This window comes from Poecilia latipinna, unplaced genomic scaffold, assembly GCF_001443285.1.
Source record: "Poecilia latipinna isolate Pla-1442-1.1 unplaced genomic scaffold, P_latipinna-1.0 Scaffold704, whole genome shotgun sequence".
Classification (NCBI taxonomy): Eukaryota; Metazoa; Chordata; class Actinopteri; order Cyprinodontiformes; family Poeciliidae; genus Poecilia; species Poecilia latipinna.
The window spans coordinates 130,428-147,916 of record NW_015113320.1 but is presented as its reverse complement, the minus strand read 5'-3'; the positions used below and the strand labels follow the sequence as shown (position 1 = coordinate 147,916).

The 17,489-nt window shown below is 42.2% G+C and overlaps 2 protein-coding genes across 6 annotated transcripts in view; one reads left to right on the top strand and one right to left on the bottom strand.

Annotated features, from left to right (window-relative positions):
• Positions 1-7,514, top strand: part of rnf17 (ring finger protein 17) — a 123,792-nt gene extending 116,278 nt beyond the window's left edge. For 2 of the 3 annotated variants that reach the window (XM_015045047.1, XM_015045045.1), the window contains exons 25-40: positions 485-597; positions 1,429-1,519; positions 1,638-1,759; positions 1,883-2,048; positions 2,210-2,321; positions 2,445-2,608; positions 3,344-3,463; positions 3,548-3,628; positions 4,232-4,351; positions 4,430-4,486; positions 4,650-4,760; positions 5,068-5,191; positions 5,658-5,793; positions 6,826-7,012; positions 7,091-7,195; positions 7,290-7,514. In XM_015045047.1, the coding sequence (XP_014900533.1) occupies positions 485-597; positions 1,429-1,519; positions 1,638-1,759; positions 1,883-2,048; positions 2,210-2,321; positions 2,445-2,608; positions 3,344-3,463; positions 3,548-3,628; positions 4,232-4,351; positions 4,430-4,486; positions 4,650-4,760; positions 5,068-5,191; positions 5,658-5,793; positions 6,826-7,012; positions 7,091-7,186 (1,800 nt within the window). In that variant the 3' untranslated portion in view covers positions 7,187-7,195; positions 7,290-7,514. Of the gene's footprint in view, positions 1-484; positions 598-1,428; positions 1,520-1,637; positions 1,760-1,882; positions 2,049-2,209; positions 2,322-2,444; positions 2,609-3,343; positions 3,464-3,547; positions 3,629-4,231; positions 4,352-4,429; positions 4,487-4,649; positions 4,761-5,067; positions 5,192-5,657; positions 5,794-6,825; positions 7,013-7,090; positions 7,199-7,289 lie in introns of all 3 variants that reach the window. The other variant, XM_015045046.1, reaches the window with a different exon arrangement.
• Positions 7,515-7,754: 240 nt separating this feature from the next.
• cpap (centrosome assembly and centriole elongation protein) overlaps positions 7,755-17,489 on the bottom strand; it is a 15,549-nt gene continuing 5,814 nt past the window's right edge. For 2 of the 3 annotated variants that reach the window (XM_015045050.1, XM_015045049.1), the window contains exons 3-19: positions 17,013-17,139; positions 16,792-16,914; positions 16,567-16,675; positions 16,299-16,404; positions 15,125-15,838; positions 14,168-14,924; positions 13,352-13,484; positions 13,057-13,222; positions 12,374-12,505; positions 12,145-12,273; positions 11,968-12,055; positions 10,515-10,672; positions 10,229-10,318; positions 9,637-9,777; positions 9,447-9,531; positions 8,226-8,346; positions 7,755-7,997 (exon numbers count right to left, since the gene is read on the bottom strand). In XM_015045050.1, coding sequence (XP_014900536.1) covers positions 7,805-7,997; positions 8,226-8,346; positions 9,447-9,531; positions 9,637-9,777; positions 10,229-10,318; positions 10,515-10,672; positions 11,968-12,055; positions 12,145-12,273; positions 12,374-12,505; positions 13,057-13,222; positions 13,352-13,484; positions 14,168-14,924; positions 15,125-15,838; positions 16,299-16,404; positions 16,567-16,675; positions 16,792-16,914; positions 17,013-17,139 — 3,372 coding nt within the window. In that variant the 3' untranslated portion in view covers positions 7,755-7,804. The remainder of the gene's footprint in view (positions 7,998-8,225; positions 8,347-9,446; positions 9,532-9,636; positions 9,778-10,228; positions 10,319-10,514; positions 10,673-11,967; positions 12,056-12,144; positions 12,274-12,373; positions 12,506-13,056; positions 13,223-13,351; positions 13,485-14,167; positions 14,925-15,124; positions 15,839-16,298; positions 16,405-16,566; positions 16,676-16,791; positions 16,915-17,012; positions 17,140-17,489) is intronic. The other variant, XM_015045051.1, reaches the window with a different exon arrangement.

Genomic DNA, 17,489 nt, shown 5'->3' with positions numbered 1-17,489 from the left:
TTTACACGCCACATAATTTTATTTCTGACGTCAGTTTGCTGCAGCTGTTTCACTGCAGAACTGTCGAGGTTTGTTAAGATGTTGCAGCAACATGTAAATAAATCTCTGAAAACTTTTACGGTACTTGGATCGTGTCGGAGACGCATCACAGCTGTGATTAAAAGGTTTACACACACTTCCTGGAGCAGAGAGTAGCAACGTTTTTGGAGCTTTTAGTTAAGTTTTTTAAGCTTTTTACCAACACAGCAGCATGTAGCTGGTAGGGATTTTTAAAAACAAAAACTGGAACAAACTGTGATTTAAAAGAGTACATTTAAATTAGTTGGTTACTTTCTTCATTACCACAGAAGAAGAATGGTTCAATGTGACACGTCTGTGACTTTTTGACCTAAACTTTGTGTCAGGATTCCCCAGTAGAGTTTTTGAAATACTTCAGTGGTGGCTTTTAAACGATGACGACTGTTTCTCTACTGAACGGTACCAGGTCAGACGGTGTGACCATGGCAACAAAGTGAAGATCCACGTCAGTAACCTGTACCCGCTTCCCTCCTCCTTGATCGGCTCCCTGGCAATGGAGTGCACTCTGAATGACATCAGGTTGGTTGTGCTAACATGTCAAATGACCATAGCAACGTGTTATTCTATTACATGTCCTTCAGTTGTTTTTTTGTTTATTCTTCCCTCTTGTGACCATTCCATCCTAAAATGTCTCCTTGCTTCCTTCTTTTTTCTGTATCCTTCATCACTTCCCTCTCCCTTCCCTTGTTTTTGTGTCCTTCCTTCCTTCCTTAATTCTTGCCAAGCATATGTTATCCATCCTTGTATCCTACCTCCCTTCCTTTTTCTGTTTTTTCCATATCCACATTTACGTTTAACTCTGAAAGGTGGAGTTTCTGAATGTATGGCAGAAAGACAAAATGAGTTTGAATCCTGAACTGAGGAAAATCAATTTTTTTTTTAAAAGGTTTTGTTGGCTCTAGTGGCCTTTATTTGAAAGTAGTTTGACAGGAAAGAGGGTAATGAGATGCGGTAAATGGCACCAGGCCGGGAATCGAACCTGCGACCACCGCCATGAGGACCAAGGCCTCCATACATGGGTTGTGCTTTGCCCCTGCGCCACCACTTCACCCCCCAATTGTTTGTTTTTTAAGGAAGATGCACCAGAGATAAATATCACTGATGTAAATGAAAAGAAAAAACTGGGACAATAAAAAATATATCTTACCCTTTGGACAAAATAAGGCAAAACATTCATGATTCAATTTACAACGGCAGCAAAAGCTGAATTATAATATTAAATGCACTTGTATCAATTTGACAATTGCAATAGAACTACTGAATATCAGAGATTTCTGACATTTTGAATAAAGTGTGTGTATTTTGTCTCTCTTCCGACACCGAGACGTTCTCTATCTGTTTGTCCTCTAGGCCAACAGGCGGCCGATCGACCTGGACAGATACAGCCTGTGACCTGATCTCCTACTACCTGACAGGAGCTTCAGCTCTGATGACAATCAAGGTGTTTCCTCTTCTTACTCTCCTCTTCTTTTAATTCTTGCTGTGGAAAGGAATGACTTTGCGTCTCTCTATCAGACGCCGTCTGCTCGCATGTAACGGCCTCGTTTGTGTTCGTTTAGGAGGAGGCAGACGAGCATCCGTTGCCCGTCACGTTGTCCTGCTCCAACAGGATGGGAGAGTACATCAGCATCGCCGACTTCCTGGTCGACGAAGGCCTCGCCTTCCGGGAGAGAAAGCCAAAGTCTGCGTGTTGTCATGAATAGCAAATTTCCAAATCCATCCGTTTTCTACCTGAGCATTAGACAGACCTTTGCTGTGTTTTTAATCTTGAGGGTACTCCTGCTTTTTGTTGTTGTTGTTGCAGGGTCCAAAAGCCCAAAGAAACCGATACCCAGACTCCAGCCACTGACCCCGAAAGTTGTGAAAAAGAAAGAAGCAACTCCCCTCCACCCGTTTCTCCTTTCCCTCCCACCCAAGCGGCTTCCACTCCTCCAAAACCATTCCCTCGCTCAATTGTAACAGCTGAAAAGGTGACCAATTAGTGAGAAACTCACTCTATAATAACTTGCTTCTGTTATTTTCTTTTAATTTACGCTTAACTTTTTCATATGTGCAAGTTTTACTCCGTGTAGAAGATAAAATAATGTAGACAAGAAGCTAAAGAACAGGGGACTGTAATGTGTGTGTGCAGGTGAAGACTTCAATGTATAACCCTCCAGAGCTGCCGTGTCCTGGTCACATCCTCATCAATGTTTCTGCTATTGGAGACGACGGTGTCATTTATGCCAGAACACAGAGTGCAGGTAAACTACAGAGATCCCTTAGAATGAGTGGAATACTCCAAAGATGATACATTTGAGATAGCATGAGGCTTAATATACTCATATTTCATATTTACTTATCCTGTCTGTCCATGTTTTTCTCAGAGTATCAGCTTGAACAACTGAAGGAAGGGATTCAGAAGAGCATCAAGACGTTACCCAGACAGAAGCCCTACACCTGGAAGTCGGTCCAGGGCTGTGCCGTCATCGGACCCGACATGTTGTGGTACCGAGGACAGCTGCTGGAGCTGCTGGGAGGTCACGTTAAGGTCAGGAAGGACTGTGGAAACAAGACAAGCTGGATTATTACTATGAACCATTTAAGGTGGATTTAATAGCCAGAATATCAAACCACAAACGATGGACAACTACAACAGATTATGTCAAGTATTGGATAAACCTTTGTAATTGACAGCAACAGTTTTTGTCTTTCTCCAACTACGAACGACAAGTGAACGTCCCAAACAAATCTATGGACTGATTTACTTCAGTTTTGGGCATAGAGACCCAGTCGGGTGAGAGCACGCTGTGACGCCTCTTATTAAGTAATAAAAATCATAAAACGTCTCTGGAAATCACCACCTTCATCTCCTGTGAGCTGTTAACTGTCTTTATTATTAACTGCATCAGTAAAACATCAAGCCTTGTATTTAGCAGTGTCACCCTGCAGGATTAAAAACACCACTGTGATGAAAATGACAGATTTTTAGAGGATTCTCATTTCCGTTACTTTCAAGAGAGAAGCATGTTTTCAGATGGATTTTTTAAAACGCTGTTTCTAACTAATTAATTTTATGAATTTCTGTTGTGATATCAGCAGAAAAAGAAAAGGGCCGGCCTAATCTTCAGTGTGCATTCCCAAACGCAGACACATGAAACCTTTAGTGTGGATGGAGCCAATGGATTCATTAATCCATCATTAATTTCCCTTAAGTGCCTTATAATGATTTTCTGTAACTTTTCATAGTAAAGTTCGACCAAGTTTCATGACGTTGTGTTGTCAGGTACAATATGTGGACTACGGTCTGGTCGAGAACATCCCAGTGGTTCATGTGTATCCCATGCTACTGTGTGTGGAGGTTCCTCAGCTCTGCATACCCTGCCAGCTCTTTGGCATCAACCCTGTAAGAACGCCTCTCGTTTTGTTTTTGTTGTTTTGCTTTGTTTCCACTTTGTTTACTCCAGCTGTTTCTCGTCTGGACCGTTAGGTTGGCGGGAAATGGCAACGAGACGGAGTCGCCTTGATGAGGGAGGTGTTACTGAACCGATCCGTGGACATGCAAGTTGTGGTAAAGTGTACTCTGGAATAATATGCAAAATGACAAACAAAAAGCAAACAAAATCGACGTGTCTGAGAATACAATTGAAAAGGACTGCAACAAATTGTTGCAATAAACAATAATATTGTTTTGAGACCATTCTAAGTTTTGCTTTAATTTCGTAAAGAACATTTAACACTGGACCTGGAAGATATTTTAAATACCCCAAATAAAACACAGCAAATAAAAATAATAAATAAACTGGAAATAAAAACTACAAGTAGCCGATTATGAAGTCTCTGTAAGCAAAGCTGCCCTTCACAGAATATTGATCGTCTGAATGGAAATTATCGAGCTTATTTTAATTTATTTAATTGCTTATTGTGACAGGCTGAGTGTAATATCAGCTCACAAAGGATGAATAATGAAGTAAAAGACAGCAAGAAAGAAAACGTGGAGCATTTATAATATAACGTAATGGAAATATTCAGCAATTTCATTTAGTCCCAGCTTTGTGCCGTCCTCCCTGGTACTCCTTGTTGTGAAGTTACATATTAGATATCAGCTTCAAGCAGCACGATTAGCAAGCAGCACAGAGTCGTGTGTGAAATCCAGTGTGTATTTGTTCTCCAGGCGCTGCCGGCTGAGCCCCGGGGAGCCGTCACAGTGGAGATCTTCCTGGATGGGATGAGTCTCAGCAGGATTCTGTGTCACAACGAACACGCCTCCATGGACGGCGCTCTCTCAAAAAAGGTCTTCCTCCGTGATGCTTTCTGTTGAAGCAAACTTCACCACCTGCCATTGCCTAGCGATATTTGTGCTCGTCTGCAGAGTCTGGTAGTGACGCCTCCCGCCTCCCTGCTGGACGTCTGGGATATCAGCACTGAGGTTCGGACCTGAAATTATGGCTGCAGATTCAAGAGCAGCTCCTTTAACACACCCTAGCTATGTACACATATAAGGTTTTGGGCAGACATTTACCAAATTATATAGCATGAAATTATTTGGTTGGATATGAAAAATGTTTTCTGTTCCGTTTCATTTCTTTCAGAGTCTAATGGGCCCAGAGGAGCCAGTGTTGGGGTCCTTTGTTAGCCCAAACCTGCCACTAGAGGGAGAACACTTTGAAGTCAGGGTCACGCATTTGTGGACCCCCAATGAGGTTATCTGCTAGCTTCACTGTCACTTCAAATGTGTAGGAACGTCGTACATCTGAGGTCTTCAACTCTGGTGTTCTGCAACTTTTAGCTGCACTCTGGTTTAACACGCCTGAATCAGCTCCTCAGTAAGCAGTCATGATTATTTTACTCAGGCGTGTTGAAGCAGACACATGCATAAAAGTTGCAGGACACCGGCCCTTTAATAAGATTTACCTTTTAAAAATATGGTGGTTGTTGCTGATTTTTTGCCAGCCTGTTTGAAGCTGCTAAGTAGTTTATTAATAGTGTTTCACCTTCCCTGTCTTGTAGATGTTCCTGTGGCCCCTGAAGGACACCGCTGATTCAGAGATGATGGATGATTCTCTGGACGAAGCTTTGACTAGAATCAATGCAGACATCACCTCTCTGCCACGACTGACCAGCTTTCCATATGGTAATGTTTCTCTAGATTTTCTTACCTGTTTATGAGGAGAAATCAGAGGTTTCTTATCAGGCGTCTTCTTCTTCTTCTTGAAATCATGGAGTTGACTTCAGTCATATTTGTATGCTAAGGTCAAATATATATAGTTGATCACCAAAGATATTATTATACTTGTGGGAGTAGAAGTATTGTAAAAATGTTAGTTTTTTTCTGTAATAAATTATGTCTATTGGGGACTAATTACAGTCTGCAGCCTGAACCAACTTTCCTCTATGACAACCTGCTAATGCAGAAAGATCTTGAGATCACAAACAGATTTCAAACTATAAAAACAAACACTGCTCTGCATTCACCTGCCTATTTACGCATTACTAACTTGGATTAGGGTTCAAATCAGTCTACAGGTGGTCTCAGTGGTGTAACTCCTGCAGGTACTGACACATTAAACTTCATTTAAATACCTATTTTTGGTTTTCAGGTGGTCCATGTTTGGCAGAGTACAGCGATGGCAAGTACTACCGGGCCAGGCTGATGAAGTTCACCAGCATAGAGCCTCTCATGATCTTGGTTCAACACGTAGATTTTGGATCTGACGACTCTTTGCCAACCAGCAAGTATGAATTTTGCCCAGTGACTTAAAATTTCTTTTAAATGTTCCACTGAAATGCAACAGTTTTTCTGACTTCGAGACAAAAATATCTGGTGCAACAGCAATTTGATGTGGACCACATAAACTGAGGGGAATCAAATGTACCAGTTACAATTGAAGCAAGCCCTACCAATTTACCCAAACCAGGATGTCTCCACATCCTTAAAAAGTCTTAAACTCATGTATCCAAATTTAAAAGTCTTAAAATATATTAACTTCATTTTTTTAAAAGTAGGTCTTAAATATATTAATGTCAGGTCTTTTGTTGTAATCTTGTAGTTTTTTGTTTTTTTCCCTGATGGGACTTTTCTGTTTAAGTCACTCACAGTCGTCTTTTAGCAAAGGTAGAGCTAGCTAGCTTTATTTGTTTTTATGTCCATCATGGGTAAGTGGAAATTTATCTCCAGTTGGCTAAATGATGTTTGCCTTAGCCAACAGCTCACTTCTGTTGCTAAGCCGTATGATTTCTTTGCCATTTTCTTTTATCGATTTCTGTCCTGATGTAAATCTTAAGTTTCATTCGCAGTGGTCTTTAAAAGTCTTAAGTTTCATTCGCAGTGGTCTTTAAAAGTCTTAAGTTTCATTCGCAGTGGTCTTTAAAAGTCTTAAATTTGAGTTGAAACCCTGCAAAACAAAACTCCTGGTTGACTGGCTGGTCTCTTGACGTGAAGTTAATGAAAAAAATTTGTGTAACACTGGATGCAAATGAATCTGGCGACACTGCAGCACCTTATCGAAACAATACCACAGCAACTTTGTGCTGTAATTAAAGTTAAAATCGACCTCTTCTTTGGCCTGGCAGAATATATTCTCCACATAGGACTAAGTGACTATTTTGAGTGGTGTGCAGATTTTTGAGGAAAAGTGGAACAAATTATTTGCACCGAGGGAAACTCATTTCTAAATTCGAATTATCCAGATTCGCCCTGGTAGCTCTGACGTACTGTAGACACAGATGGTTTTTATTTCCTCCTTCAAACTCCTGTCTTCCTGCCAGGCTGCGACAGATGCCACCTGAGCTGCTGTTGTTTCCGACACGCGCGATAAAAGTCAAAGTCGCCGGCTTCAAGGCTCCGAGCGTGGAGTGGCACGGAGACGTCCTGCCGTACTGCCCGGTGTGGAGCGTGAAGGCTGTGATGGAAATGACCGATCTGTTGCACAACAACATCACAGCAACTGTTATTGTAAGTAACGTGATTGTCTCTAACAAAGAAGAAGCAGAAATGCGTTAATTTTAATACACTTTTCTTCGTTCTCTGCAGTCACGAGAGCCAGAGCTCAAAGTTCAGCTTTTCAACGAGGACAGAGAGCTGGTCCATCTGCCTCTGGTGAACAGCGGATTGGCTGAGCTCGACTAAAACGTACAGGTGAGCTTCCAGTTCTCAGAAATTAAAATAAACTCTCTAACTGGGGTCTTTAAACTTGGCGTGTTTTCATGAACAATACATCTCTGTTTTCCAGGTGTTCTTGTTCCCATCGGTTTGGGCTTCAGATATTGTTTTATTAACGCTACTCTTAGTTTTGACTTGTTGGGGAAAAAAATAAGTTGCATAAATCTGTTGGCTGTTAAACTGTGATTTAATTCATGTTTGGCTGTTGAGTATAAGTGACCAATGTTTTCATGACCAGTTGGGTTTTTTGGTCATTTTTGTGTGAAGCTACTCATTAAAAGTCCCCAAGTGCCAACATGATGTCTGCTGAGAGTTTTCTTTAACACACATAAATGTTTTCATACCTCAGAAACATGAAAGTTCAATAAAAAATAAAATTTATTTAAAAAAATGTACATCCATCTACAAAAATAAATATTTAATATTTTACACAATAAAAAAAACAAAATATATATTAAAAAAAATCCATGTAAGTGTTAAACGTTTACCTAGTATTTGTTGTAATGCGTTAAAGAAGTGGAGGCACTCGATGAAATTAAGCAGAACTCAGTTCCATCTTTAAAAATGCTGGTTTGGTGCAGCAGGTTACAGCCGGTTGTCCAGGACGACGTTTCCATCTTTGTCCTTGAGCCTAAGCCGCCCTGTGGGGTAGCGAGTTTCTTGCCTGCCGTCAGTGTAAACGGTCTTCACTGTGCCGTCTGGATACTCCCGCCTCTTGTATTCAGCGGTGTGTATTTCCTTCTGGCCCGTGTTGAAGTGGATCTCTTTGGTGCCGTCCCTAATGCAAATAGAACCGGCAGCTTAATGGAAATCTCCATCGGTGGAAGAAGATCACAACAAACTGAATGGTTTCAGCTTGTACCTCTTTAAGGATGGAGACCCAGAAGGTTTTTTGGTTTTTTTTTTTTTTAGTACTGAATTGAATGCTGAAAAAATATCAAAGTCTAAAAAATTTCAGACTAACTTTTACGGCAGACGATGTCTGAAGTGTTGTCAGTGAACTTACGGGTTGACCTGGATGATGGTCCCGTCGGTCAGCACGCTTTCCTCTCTGCCGTCAGGAAACAGGTTCTTCACCGTCTGATCTGGGAAGGTGATTTCTTTGCGGCCGTCTGGAAAATGTTTTTCTGGAACGAAAATAAATTATATCTGAAGAGTCTGCATAAAGAAAAGTCTTTTTTTTTTTTATGATTTTGGTGTTAATTTACTGCTTATTTAAACAAAAATGTTCTTATCTTCTAAATGTGAAAATCTGATTAACTTCCATGAGGCACTTTGAGTTGCAATGACATAAGATTACACAGGGTCTCCACGCATCCTTAGAAAGTCTCAACTCATTTTGGTTTTGGGCCAAATCAAAGTCATGAATGATCTTGAAGGGCCGGTTGTGCCAGAATGTATTGATAAAACCTGATCACAAACTGTTAAAATATCAATGAATTCTTAAAATTAAACATTGAACATCTTTTCAGTCCCTCCAGGATTTCACGATTGTTTTGTGATTTTTTGCAATAAAAATAAGTGTTTGTGGTACTAATTTGGAAATATCTGCACTTATTTATGACAGTAAATGCAAATTTTTATTACTCGCGGTATAGATTAAGGGCTATAATCCGACATCAATTAGGGCTGAGGCAGCTGTTTAGTACAAGTAAAGTTTTGACAATTTGAGGAAAATCAGCAATAAACTCCTAATTATGTATTAGTGCAAAAAAAGTGAAGGGATTTATTGATTTTTGCCTGAATTTCCATGATAATTCTCAAAAAACTGGAGGGACTGATAGATGTAATATGCAGTAAATTGATAACTGCATTGATTTGAATGATAAGCACACTTGGTGATTAGTCTAGAACTTAGAGGTAGGGCTCCACCGATTGCAGTTTTCTGGCCGATCGCCCATTACCGATCTTTTAAGAAGCTTAACCTGCCGATTCCGATTTTTTTTGTTTGAAATGTTGCTCAATATAGCAAGAAAGCTGTTGAGTTGGCAACAGTGGGGTCACTACTGTAAATTATAAACGTGCAGACATGACTTGGTGGGCCGGTCTGTCAGTTAAACCTTTCTTACCGGAGAGCAAAAGAGGACAGTGGCCGACTCTTAGACCTTTGTGAAACTAGATAAAATCGGTGGATGAGATCAGCTTCGTAATATGTCACAAATCGGTTGGTCGATAAATCGGTGCACCCCTACTTAGAGGGCTACATAAAAACCACGTCTGCTCTCACCTGTCTGGTTGTTGGGAAAGTGCAGGACTTCCATACCGTCAGGGTAAGTGATGTGTGTGGTCTGAGCCTCAGCGAAGGAGTAGATCTGATTGCAGGAAGCACATAGGAGGACTATGAGATTTGGACTTTCCTCACTCAGTCATGTCTAATCAATATATCCAGAAGCTTATTGGAGGACAGAAAGGCTCACCACTCTCTGATCGGCTGTGATTTGTTTCGTGTCTCCATTGAAGAAGGTGACCTTGGCCGAAAGCCCGTCTGCTGAAACTTCTTTTCTGGTACCGTTGGGAAAGACGATGACGCGATCGCCACCAGCCAGAACCTTCTCCACCTGAAAGCAGCACAGAGAGCTTTCAGCAAAACTCACAGGACAAAGATGCACACATCAATCAGCTGACTGTAATGGCTTACGTATTTTTAAACTGTCCAACAATTTCATAATCTGTCATTTCATCTCTAAGCAACTAGAGATGGAGTTAAGCAAGTTATAGCTTTATTGATTAAAAGTTAATTTCAGCATTTTGGCTTAAAAAGTGATTCATAAAACAGGAAGTTTTCAGCATGTTTGTTTTTATTCATGACTCATAACTAATGAAAACCTAATTAAGAAGCATCTGGATACCTTTACCTCCTGTAATATGTTTGAGAAGCCCTTCATCACCACATAAAGTTCCTCTAAGCTTTTAAAGGGATTGCATTTGTTTTTCTAACTTTCTCCATTTAAATCACGTTTTGCTTGGCAGGTTTTCTCCAAACATTTTCTCCGGTTTTAAATGCCTCACCTTGCCATCGGGGTGTGTGATGACCTCCTGAGGTAGTTCTGGATCACGGGTCTCGCAGCTTTCTAGTTGTTCTGGCTCTAGAGCTATTCTCTGTAAACACACCAGAGGTTCAGGTAAAAAAAAAAAAAACTTAAAGGTATTGCTATTTGTAACTTGGAGTGTTCAGTAAACTTAAAACTACAAAACGGTTTTTCATATCAGAAGTAAAGTTTTATCTGTAAACTTGTTTTACTCAACAGATTAATACAACATTAGAGTGAACAGCTCTAATGGCGGCGGCTCTTACTGGAGAGCAGTCGTGCTCCTGCTCTGGTTTCTGGTTGGATGGTTTTTCCTGGCTCCTGCTCGTAGGTCTTGGCTTTTCCTCCGTCCTTCTTCCAGAAAACGTTGAAGAGGACGACAGAGAAGATCCGACTGACCTCCTCAGGCTGCTTTTCATCCCTGCTGACGACCGCAGAGCAGGAAGACCAACAATCATCATTCCGGCTGCCGCCGTAAACAGCTTGAGGTTGTATACTTTAAACATCAACGAGAGACAAATCTGTTTACTCTGAGGACATGTTTGTGTCTGAATAGTCCTGTTGGTGTAATTTCTAAATTACCCTGAAGAAGGTTTTTCTTCCTATTTTTTCATATTCAAGGATTTAAAAATACTTTAATATGTCTAAACCTCAGAAAAAGAACAAAACTGTCACTTCACACTTTTAAATTGAGCATATTAACAGCTTTTTCAAATGTCCTAGGGTTTTACTCAAATGAAATTACTCCACCGTCCACATTAAGAACCGTTACGCAACGACGGGCTTTAACTTTGTAATGCCCAAAGCTCGTAGAATCCAATTAAAACTCTCCTACTGCAGAACGCACACCTTCAAGTCAAGCTGAGTCAAGCTAAGAACAGCCTGGACAGCGTTTATGCAAACTGAAGGCATCCCTTTATCCAGCAGACATGACACACACTCGACTAATAGAACCAGGGGGAGACGATTTCATCTCTAAAATATTGTAAGCATCTAAATCACGTGTCCAACTCGAGGGTCGCCGGCCAAATGCGGCCTGTCGTAGCTTCCTCTCTGGCCCTCCAGACTCCTAGATACAAGTTCAGCGGTTAAAGCAGTTTCTACTTTTTCACAGAAAATCACCCAAACTCAACAGACCGCCACCGTTTTTCTTGCTATTGTATAATTGTGAGCTTATTTCAAATTTTTCACAAAAATGGTAGTTAAATTTTTTTTTTTTTAGTTGATTGGTAACTCCCACCTGTAGGTGGCAGCATTTCTTTCTTCCACACTGCTGCCCCAGCCTTTTTTGAAGTCAAGTCAGCGTTGACATGGCGACGAGTAACAAAAGTCACATTTGCCGTCATATACAAGTGCAAATATTGCTAAATTTTTGCTAATATTTATACATTAGCACCACAAAGTCAGTCTTTTTTTTTTAACGGGATTTAAAAAAATCTTGGAAAAACAATCGTAAAATCCAAGATGAACTGCTCAACGTGAAAAGATCCTTATGATTTAACTTTAAACAGTATTCATCAAATCAGAGTGCTACTTGTTAATATTTTAACAGTCTTGGAAAAGGTTTCATCAATACATTCTGGCACTGTGAGAACATTCATCATCTCGATGTGGCCCAAAATAAAAATGAGTCTGACAGTCCTGATCTACAGTAAACCAAGGACTGTAGAGTATAAATATTCTTCCAGACTATAAATCCTACGAAGCTCTGGTTTCTACCTGCGGCTGCTTGGCCGTTATCCTTCGAGTTCCTTCTTGCTGAGCTGAGCGGAGGGCTGGAGCTGCTTCCTCTGGAGTCCAGGGGAGTCTGAACAGGACGTGTCCACGTCAGTGAAGTATTTTATCTAGCTTTTTGCAAAGATTAACAAGATAAAATTAATAGACAGTCAAGCTTACCGCAAACGTCACTCCCTTAGCCAAGCTGCTTTCTGAAACTCTGGGCCCGTCCTTCGTTTGGACGCCTTTCTCTGCGGAGGCGGAGCTTTTCTTCCAGGCACTGAGGCGCAGCTTCTCCAGCGTTCGAATCTTGAGATCAGAGTTCAAAAAGCGCGTTGAGTGAACTGATCTACCTGGAGGCAAACTGGATGTCGGGTTCAAGCGTAAGCGTTGAGTCGAGTGGTTGCACCTCGTCCCGCAGAGCGTCGTTCTCCTGGTGGAGGGAGTCGATCTGCTGCCGCAGGCGGCCGTGTGTGGAGGCCCAGCGGCTCTCCCTCCTCTTCAGCTCCTCCTGCTGGGAGCTCAGCTGCTGCTTCAACAACTGTTGGAAAAGCAGAAAACATTGCAGGAGGCACAGTGGCGGGCACAGATCGAGACAAATTCATCATTGTCATGATAAATGTCACTTAATGATCGTTAAAAAAAAAATTAAAAACTGACTGTATGATGGGAATTGGTTTTGTTATTTGAGAACATAAATAAATAGAAAATTCAACAAAATGAATTCACTATTTAATACTATTTATTTCTCAAACGGGAATGTTTGTCAAGAACAATATTTGTTTGTGGCTCTATGAATCATGTGTTATGTGTGGGTAACAAGGTCCAACAGTAAAAGGATTACAGTGACATCACAGTAGCTCTAATTATTGCATCAGCATGGCGAGCTTAAGGTCTGGCACTGCGTTTGAAGTCGACGTGTTCACCCCAATGTTGGGATTAAAGATGGTGGGGGGAGGAAGATGCTGATGCTTTGTTTCTGCTTTTTAGCAAGTGGTTTCAAACACCAGCCTGTTAGTTACAAGTTTACTCAGTGAAATATTTAGGGGTAAAGACACAGACGTATTTAAATGAGTGATGTGTGACGTGAACCTGGATTTCCTCCCGTTCCTTTTTGTCAGGGATGGCTCTGGCCGCCGACACGTGCTTCTCAAACAGTTTGCGCTCTTTCTGCAGCTTCCTGTTCTCCTCCCTCTTGTACTCCTCAAAATTGGCCAGCTCCTGGGCTTTTGCTTCCTCGAACATCAAACGCTCTTTCCTACAACATACAGAGGCAATTCTTCAAGGAAGCAGAGGATGAAACGATTCTTCTCAAAAACAAAAAAAAATCTGTCATTTTGCCTTTTTTTTATTTTAAACCCTTCAAAATTCTTCCTTCCAGCCTCACCTCAGGTCTTCCTGTCTTCTCTCGTTCTCCTGCCTGAGCTTGGTCAGTGCAGTGTTCTCTTTCTTGAACCTCTCTATCTCCATCTCCAGCTCAGCCAGCCTCTCTCTGAGCTGTCTGGATTGGACCTGCTGGGCTGCAGATGAAAACAAGCACACAGAAAAATAAAACATCAGAAAAAACAACACAGGAATCCACTAGCTTTTACCCTAACCTAAACTATGGAAAAGTTCAGTCACAGAATCTTAAAGGGGCAGTGTTATGTGTTTTCCAGCTGCTTAGTATCACTTTATAGCACAATCAAGTCATTGTTACCTTGAGTCGTTGTATATATCAAATTTGACTTGGAAGAAATTTTACTTTGTAATTTAATGCCTTGAAATGGGGACTTTAAGAAACTCCTGCTCTTTCTTAAACTCTGCCTTCAGGAAGTCATCACATCTCTCCTCTATTAACCCTTTAGCAACGTTTTTACACTGAGGAGCAGCTCTGTGTTGAGCTCAGCAGATGCTCAGTTCCACCAGCTGTTTGCTACTTGCTGTCTGAAGGATCTGAATGGGAGAGGGCTGCTTTGTAATTTGGAAACTGCAGCTCCGTGGAGGAACTGCGTATTGAAGGTGGGACTAGATCCACCCAGGTGTTTTGCACAGCTGAGTGGTTGCCATGGAGACTAAAAGATTTTTCAAACATGCGTTAAAGAACAAAGCAAAACACTCCAGGTATGTTTTGATGAGGGAATAACATTATAACATGCTGTGAAGCTCAAAACAGTTGATTTCACATAATACTGCCCCTTTAAGAGTGGAAGTGTCGTCTGACCTGTGTCGACCTGTTTCCTGTTCTCAGAAGCAGCAGGTGCAGCAGGGGGAGGTGCGCTCTGAGCTTTGGGCTTTAACGAGGGGAACAGTCTGGTCATGAGTTGAGAAGCTGGTGCGAGTTCAGACTCTGGGCCTTCATCCGGCTCCACAGCTCTGCTCACCGCTACTTTCCTCAGCACGGCCTTCTCCAGTGGGGAAACTCTGCCGGCTGTCAGCTTGGGAACCGGACTGACCCCCCGACTGTCGCTGTCCTCTGTGACGGCCGTGTCGTCCAGGTCGTTCCAAGTGTCGTCGTCGTCAAATATGACCTTCCTCTGCCGGTCGCGTCCATCCTCGATCAGAGTGGAACCATCGGCGTTGCTGGCGACGCCGTCACTCTCCTCATCGTCATCTTCTTCCACTTCTTCCCCGAGACTCTCCTCATCCTGGTAAGACCTCTTGTCGTAAGTGGGATTAGAAGGAGCTGAAAAACAAACGGTGACTTCTTTGCCTCCAAACTCAGAGATCTCGTCGTCTTGTGGCGCCTCAGACTCCCGTCCTCCCTCGGTTACTTCGCTCTGGAGCGCATTGCCCCTCATGCTGCCCTCAGACGCTACTGACTCCAGAGAAATCCCTTCACGCTCCGACCCGTCGGTGAGCTGGACTCCGCTGCCCTTCTGAGGTTTGCTTTCTGATGTCGACTTGATGGGGGTGGAGGAGAGTCGCCTCTGGTGGAGCCCAATGGCAGAGTGCCTCTTCTGCTGGTCCAAACAAAGAACCTGCAGAGCAAATGGAGAAAAAATAAATAAATCTAGTTGGGTAATTAAGAATAGAGTCACTTCAATTCACTTTGGATGGTTTTGATCACAGTGGAACTGAAGTTTACTCCTCAAGTTAGAGCTCAGTTAAGGTTTTCAGACAGAAACCACTGAATTTGACTGTCAGATTTTGGTACTGGACATGAATCTGTATTCCTCACCTTCATGACGAAGGAGGAGTTGGATGAGAAGGACAGCTCCTCGGCCGCTTGCTCCAGCAGCTCAAACTCTCCCAGCTCCATGTTCTCCAGCTGCCGGTTGCACTCCCACCGCTGCAGCTTCTCCTGGAACGACAGCTCGAAGGAATCCCGAGGAAGTCCGCCTCCACCTCCCGCTCCAGCCGACTGCGCTTTAGAAACACAACTCTTCTCTTTCCCGGCATCGCCTGACAACCCCACCTGTTTGATCACAGGGTTCGGCTGCAGACTGGGACCGGTGTTCCTCACCACCTGGACTGGGACACCCGTATTATATTCCTTCTCCGGCTCCAGCAGATGCTTTACCGGTCTGGGTTCTGGTGCAGTAGCAGGTCCGGTGTTCTGTCTCTGATGACTCCCCAGGACCCTGGTCGTCCGCGCAGCCCTGCTCTCAGCCCTGACGTACTGCGACGATGAACGCAGCCCCCTCCCTCGGTTCTCCTTGTTGAGTACGGCGGTTTTGCGTTGGACGGGAAGCGGCAGGCCGGTGCTGCAGCTGGCCTTCAGGATGGAACTGGGTGCAGAGTTGCTGCGGGTGATCGCCTGTGGTTTCTGCTCCTTCTTGTCCTTCGCTTTCTGCGCTGATGCCTTGGAGCTGCTGGTAAATCTGGAGAGGCCCTGGCCTCGTTTCAGAAAGGGCCGCTTGGGAGGGAACGCGGCTTCAGGGCTGGCTGGCTTCTGATCAGATCGGAATACAAAAGGTTGAACAAACTTAAAAAAACATCTGAAACAACTCTAAAGCCTAAAATGTCAGCACTTGAATAAAATGAAAAAACAACCAAGGTTCCAGGTCAAACTTTCAGATTTTACTAGATTCAAATAACTGATTTTTTAATTGTTCAGATGTAAATACAAAAATTATATTTTTAATTTGTATTTATTTTTATCTTATATGTATTTATTAATTTATATTTTGTATATGTATTATTTATTTTAATTATTATATTAAGATATAATTTTAAAAATATGTCAATTTTAAATTATTTTTGTTCTTTTTAATAAATGGATGGGGTTTTTAATCCTGCATTAAAAACATCCTAGTTCTGAAAAGTCAAACACATCATATTGACAACTGAAAAATGGAATAAACTAAGACCTGGAAACTTGCAGAGTAATCTTCAGGTATTTATTCTCTTACAGGCTGTTGCTGGGCAGACTTCAGCCTCTGCTCCTCCAGCCTCAGTTGCTCGTCCAGAAGCTCCTCAAAGGTTTTCTTCTGCCCCCCAATGCCTGGTTTTATGGGTCTGAAGAAAAGCCACAAAGGGCAAATGGTTGCATAATTATTAGAAATTCCACTCATTTAAAAGGACATATATAAGAGAGACATGTTGAAGTGTGTTTGCTGCTTGTTTAATTGAGGAGATATTGGCATTTTTAATATTAATTCAAATAAAAGATGTCTTTACCTGTCATGTAAGTCGTCTTCCTGCTGCCTGCTGTTGGCCTCCGGCTGCATGCACGCATGATCCGACTCTAAACTCTGCTTCGGATTCTCTTCGCCGGAGTCCCACATGCCTGCAGGAATTACAAAGTGTAAAAATGGGTTAACATAAACAATTTACAAAAATTCATCTCAAAGTGACACCAAGCAGATTTTTTTTATTTTCTACCTAAAACCAAATATGTTTTACCCTCATCATCTTCATGTTCCTGCTGGTCAGAGAGCTGCAGCTCCTGCCGCAGGCCGCAGTTCCTATCAGGGCTGCATTGGACCGTGTCTTTTCGCCATTGTGCTCCTGGCAGCCCTGGATTTTCTGTGGATCATAAAATAGAGAAGGTATGCATATTTTCTATTTCCAGTTAAAAAAAAAAAAGATTAATCAAAGCAATTTAAGAAGCTTCTTTTTCTAACCTTCAGTGCAGATCTGAGGTTCGTCCCCAAGCCCCAGCAGTCTGTGCTGCTGCTCCTGCAAACACAGCAGCTCCTCCAGCTGGTGGGCTTTCAGCTGCTCATGCATGTGGTGCTGCCATTTCTTCAGCTGCAGGAATGTACGCATAGTTACACAGACAGCACAACACATAAATGAGACCAGGCTGGTTAACAGTACCATGGGAAAAATATGATTTAAAAAATGTTCTCCACCATATAATTTTTACAGTTTAAAATCCCTTTCATGAGATGCTACAGAAAATATCAGTTACTCAAATATTCTTGTTCCTTCCGGTGCGCAGGAAGTGTAGCGCTGCCCCTCCCCACTTATTGCTGGCTAGAAAAGAAAGAAAAAAAGCTTACTATACTTTCCCCGATACTGAAAAGAAAGACAAAACTGGCTGTTTGGAGTAGAGTAAACTAAAGGAGTGCTACTTTTATTAAAATAACACCGCTTTA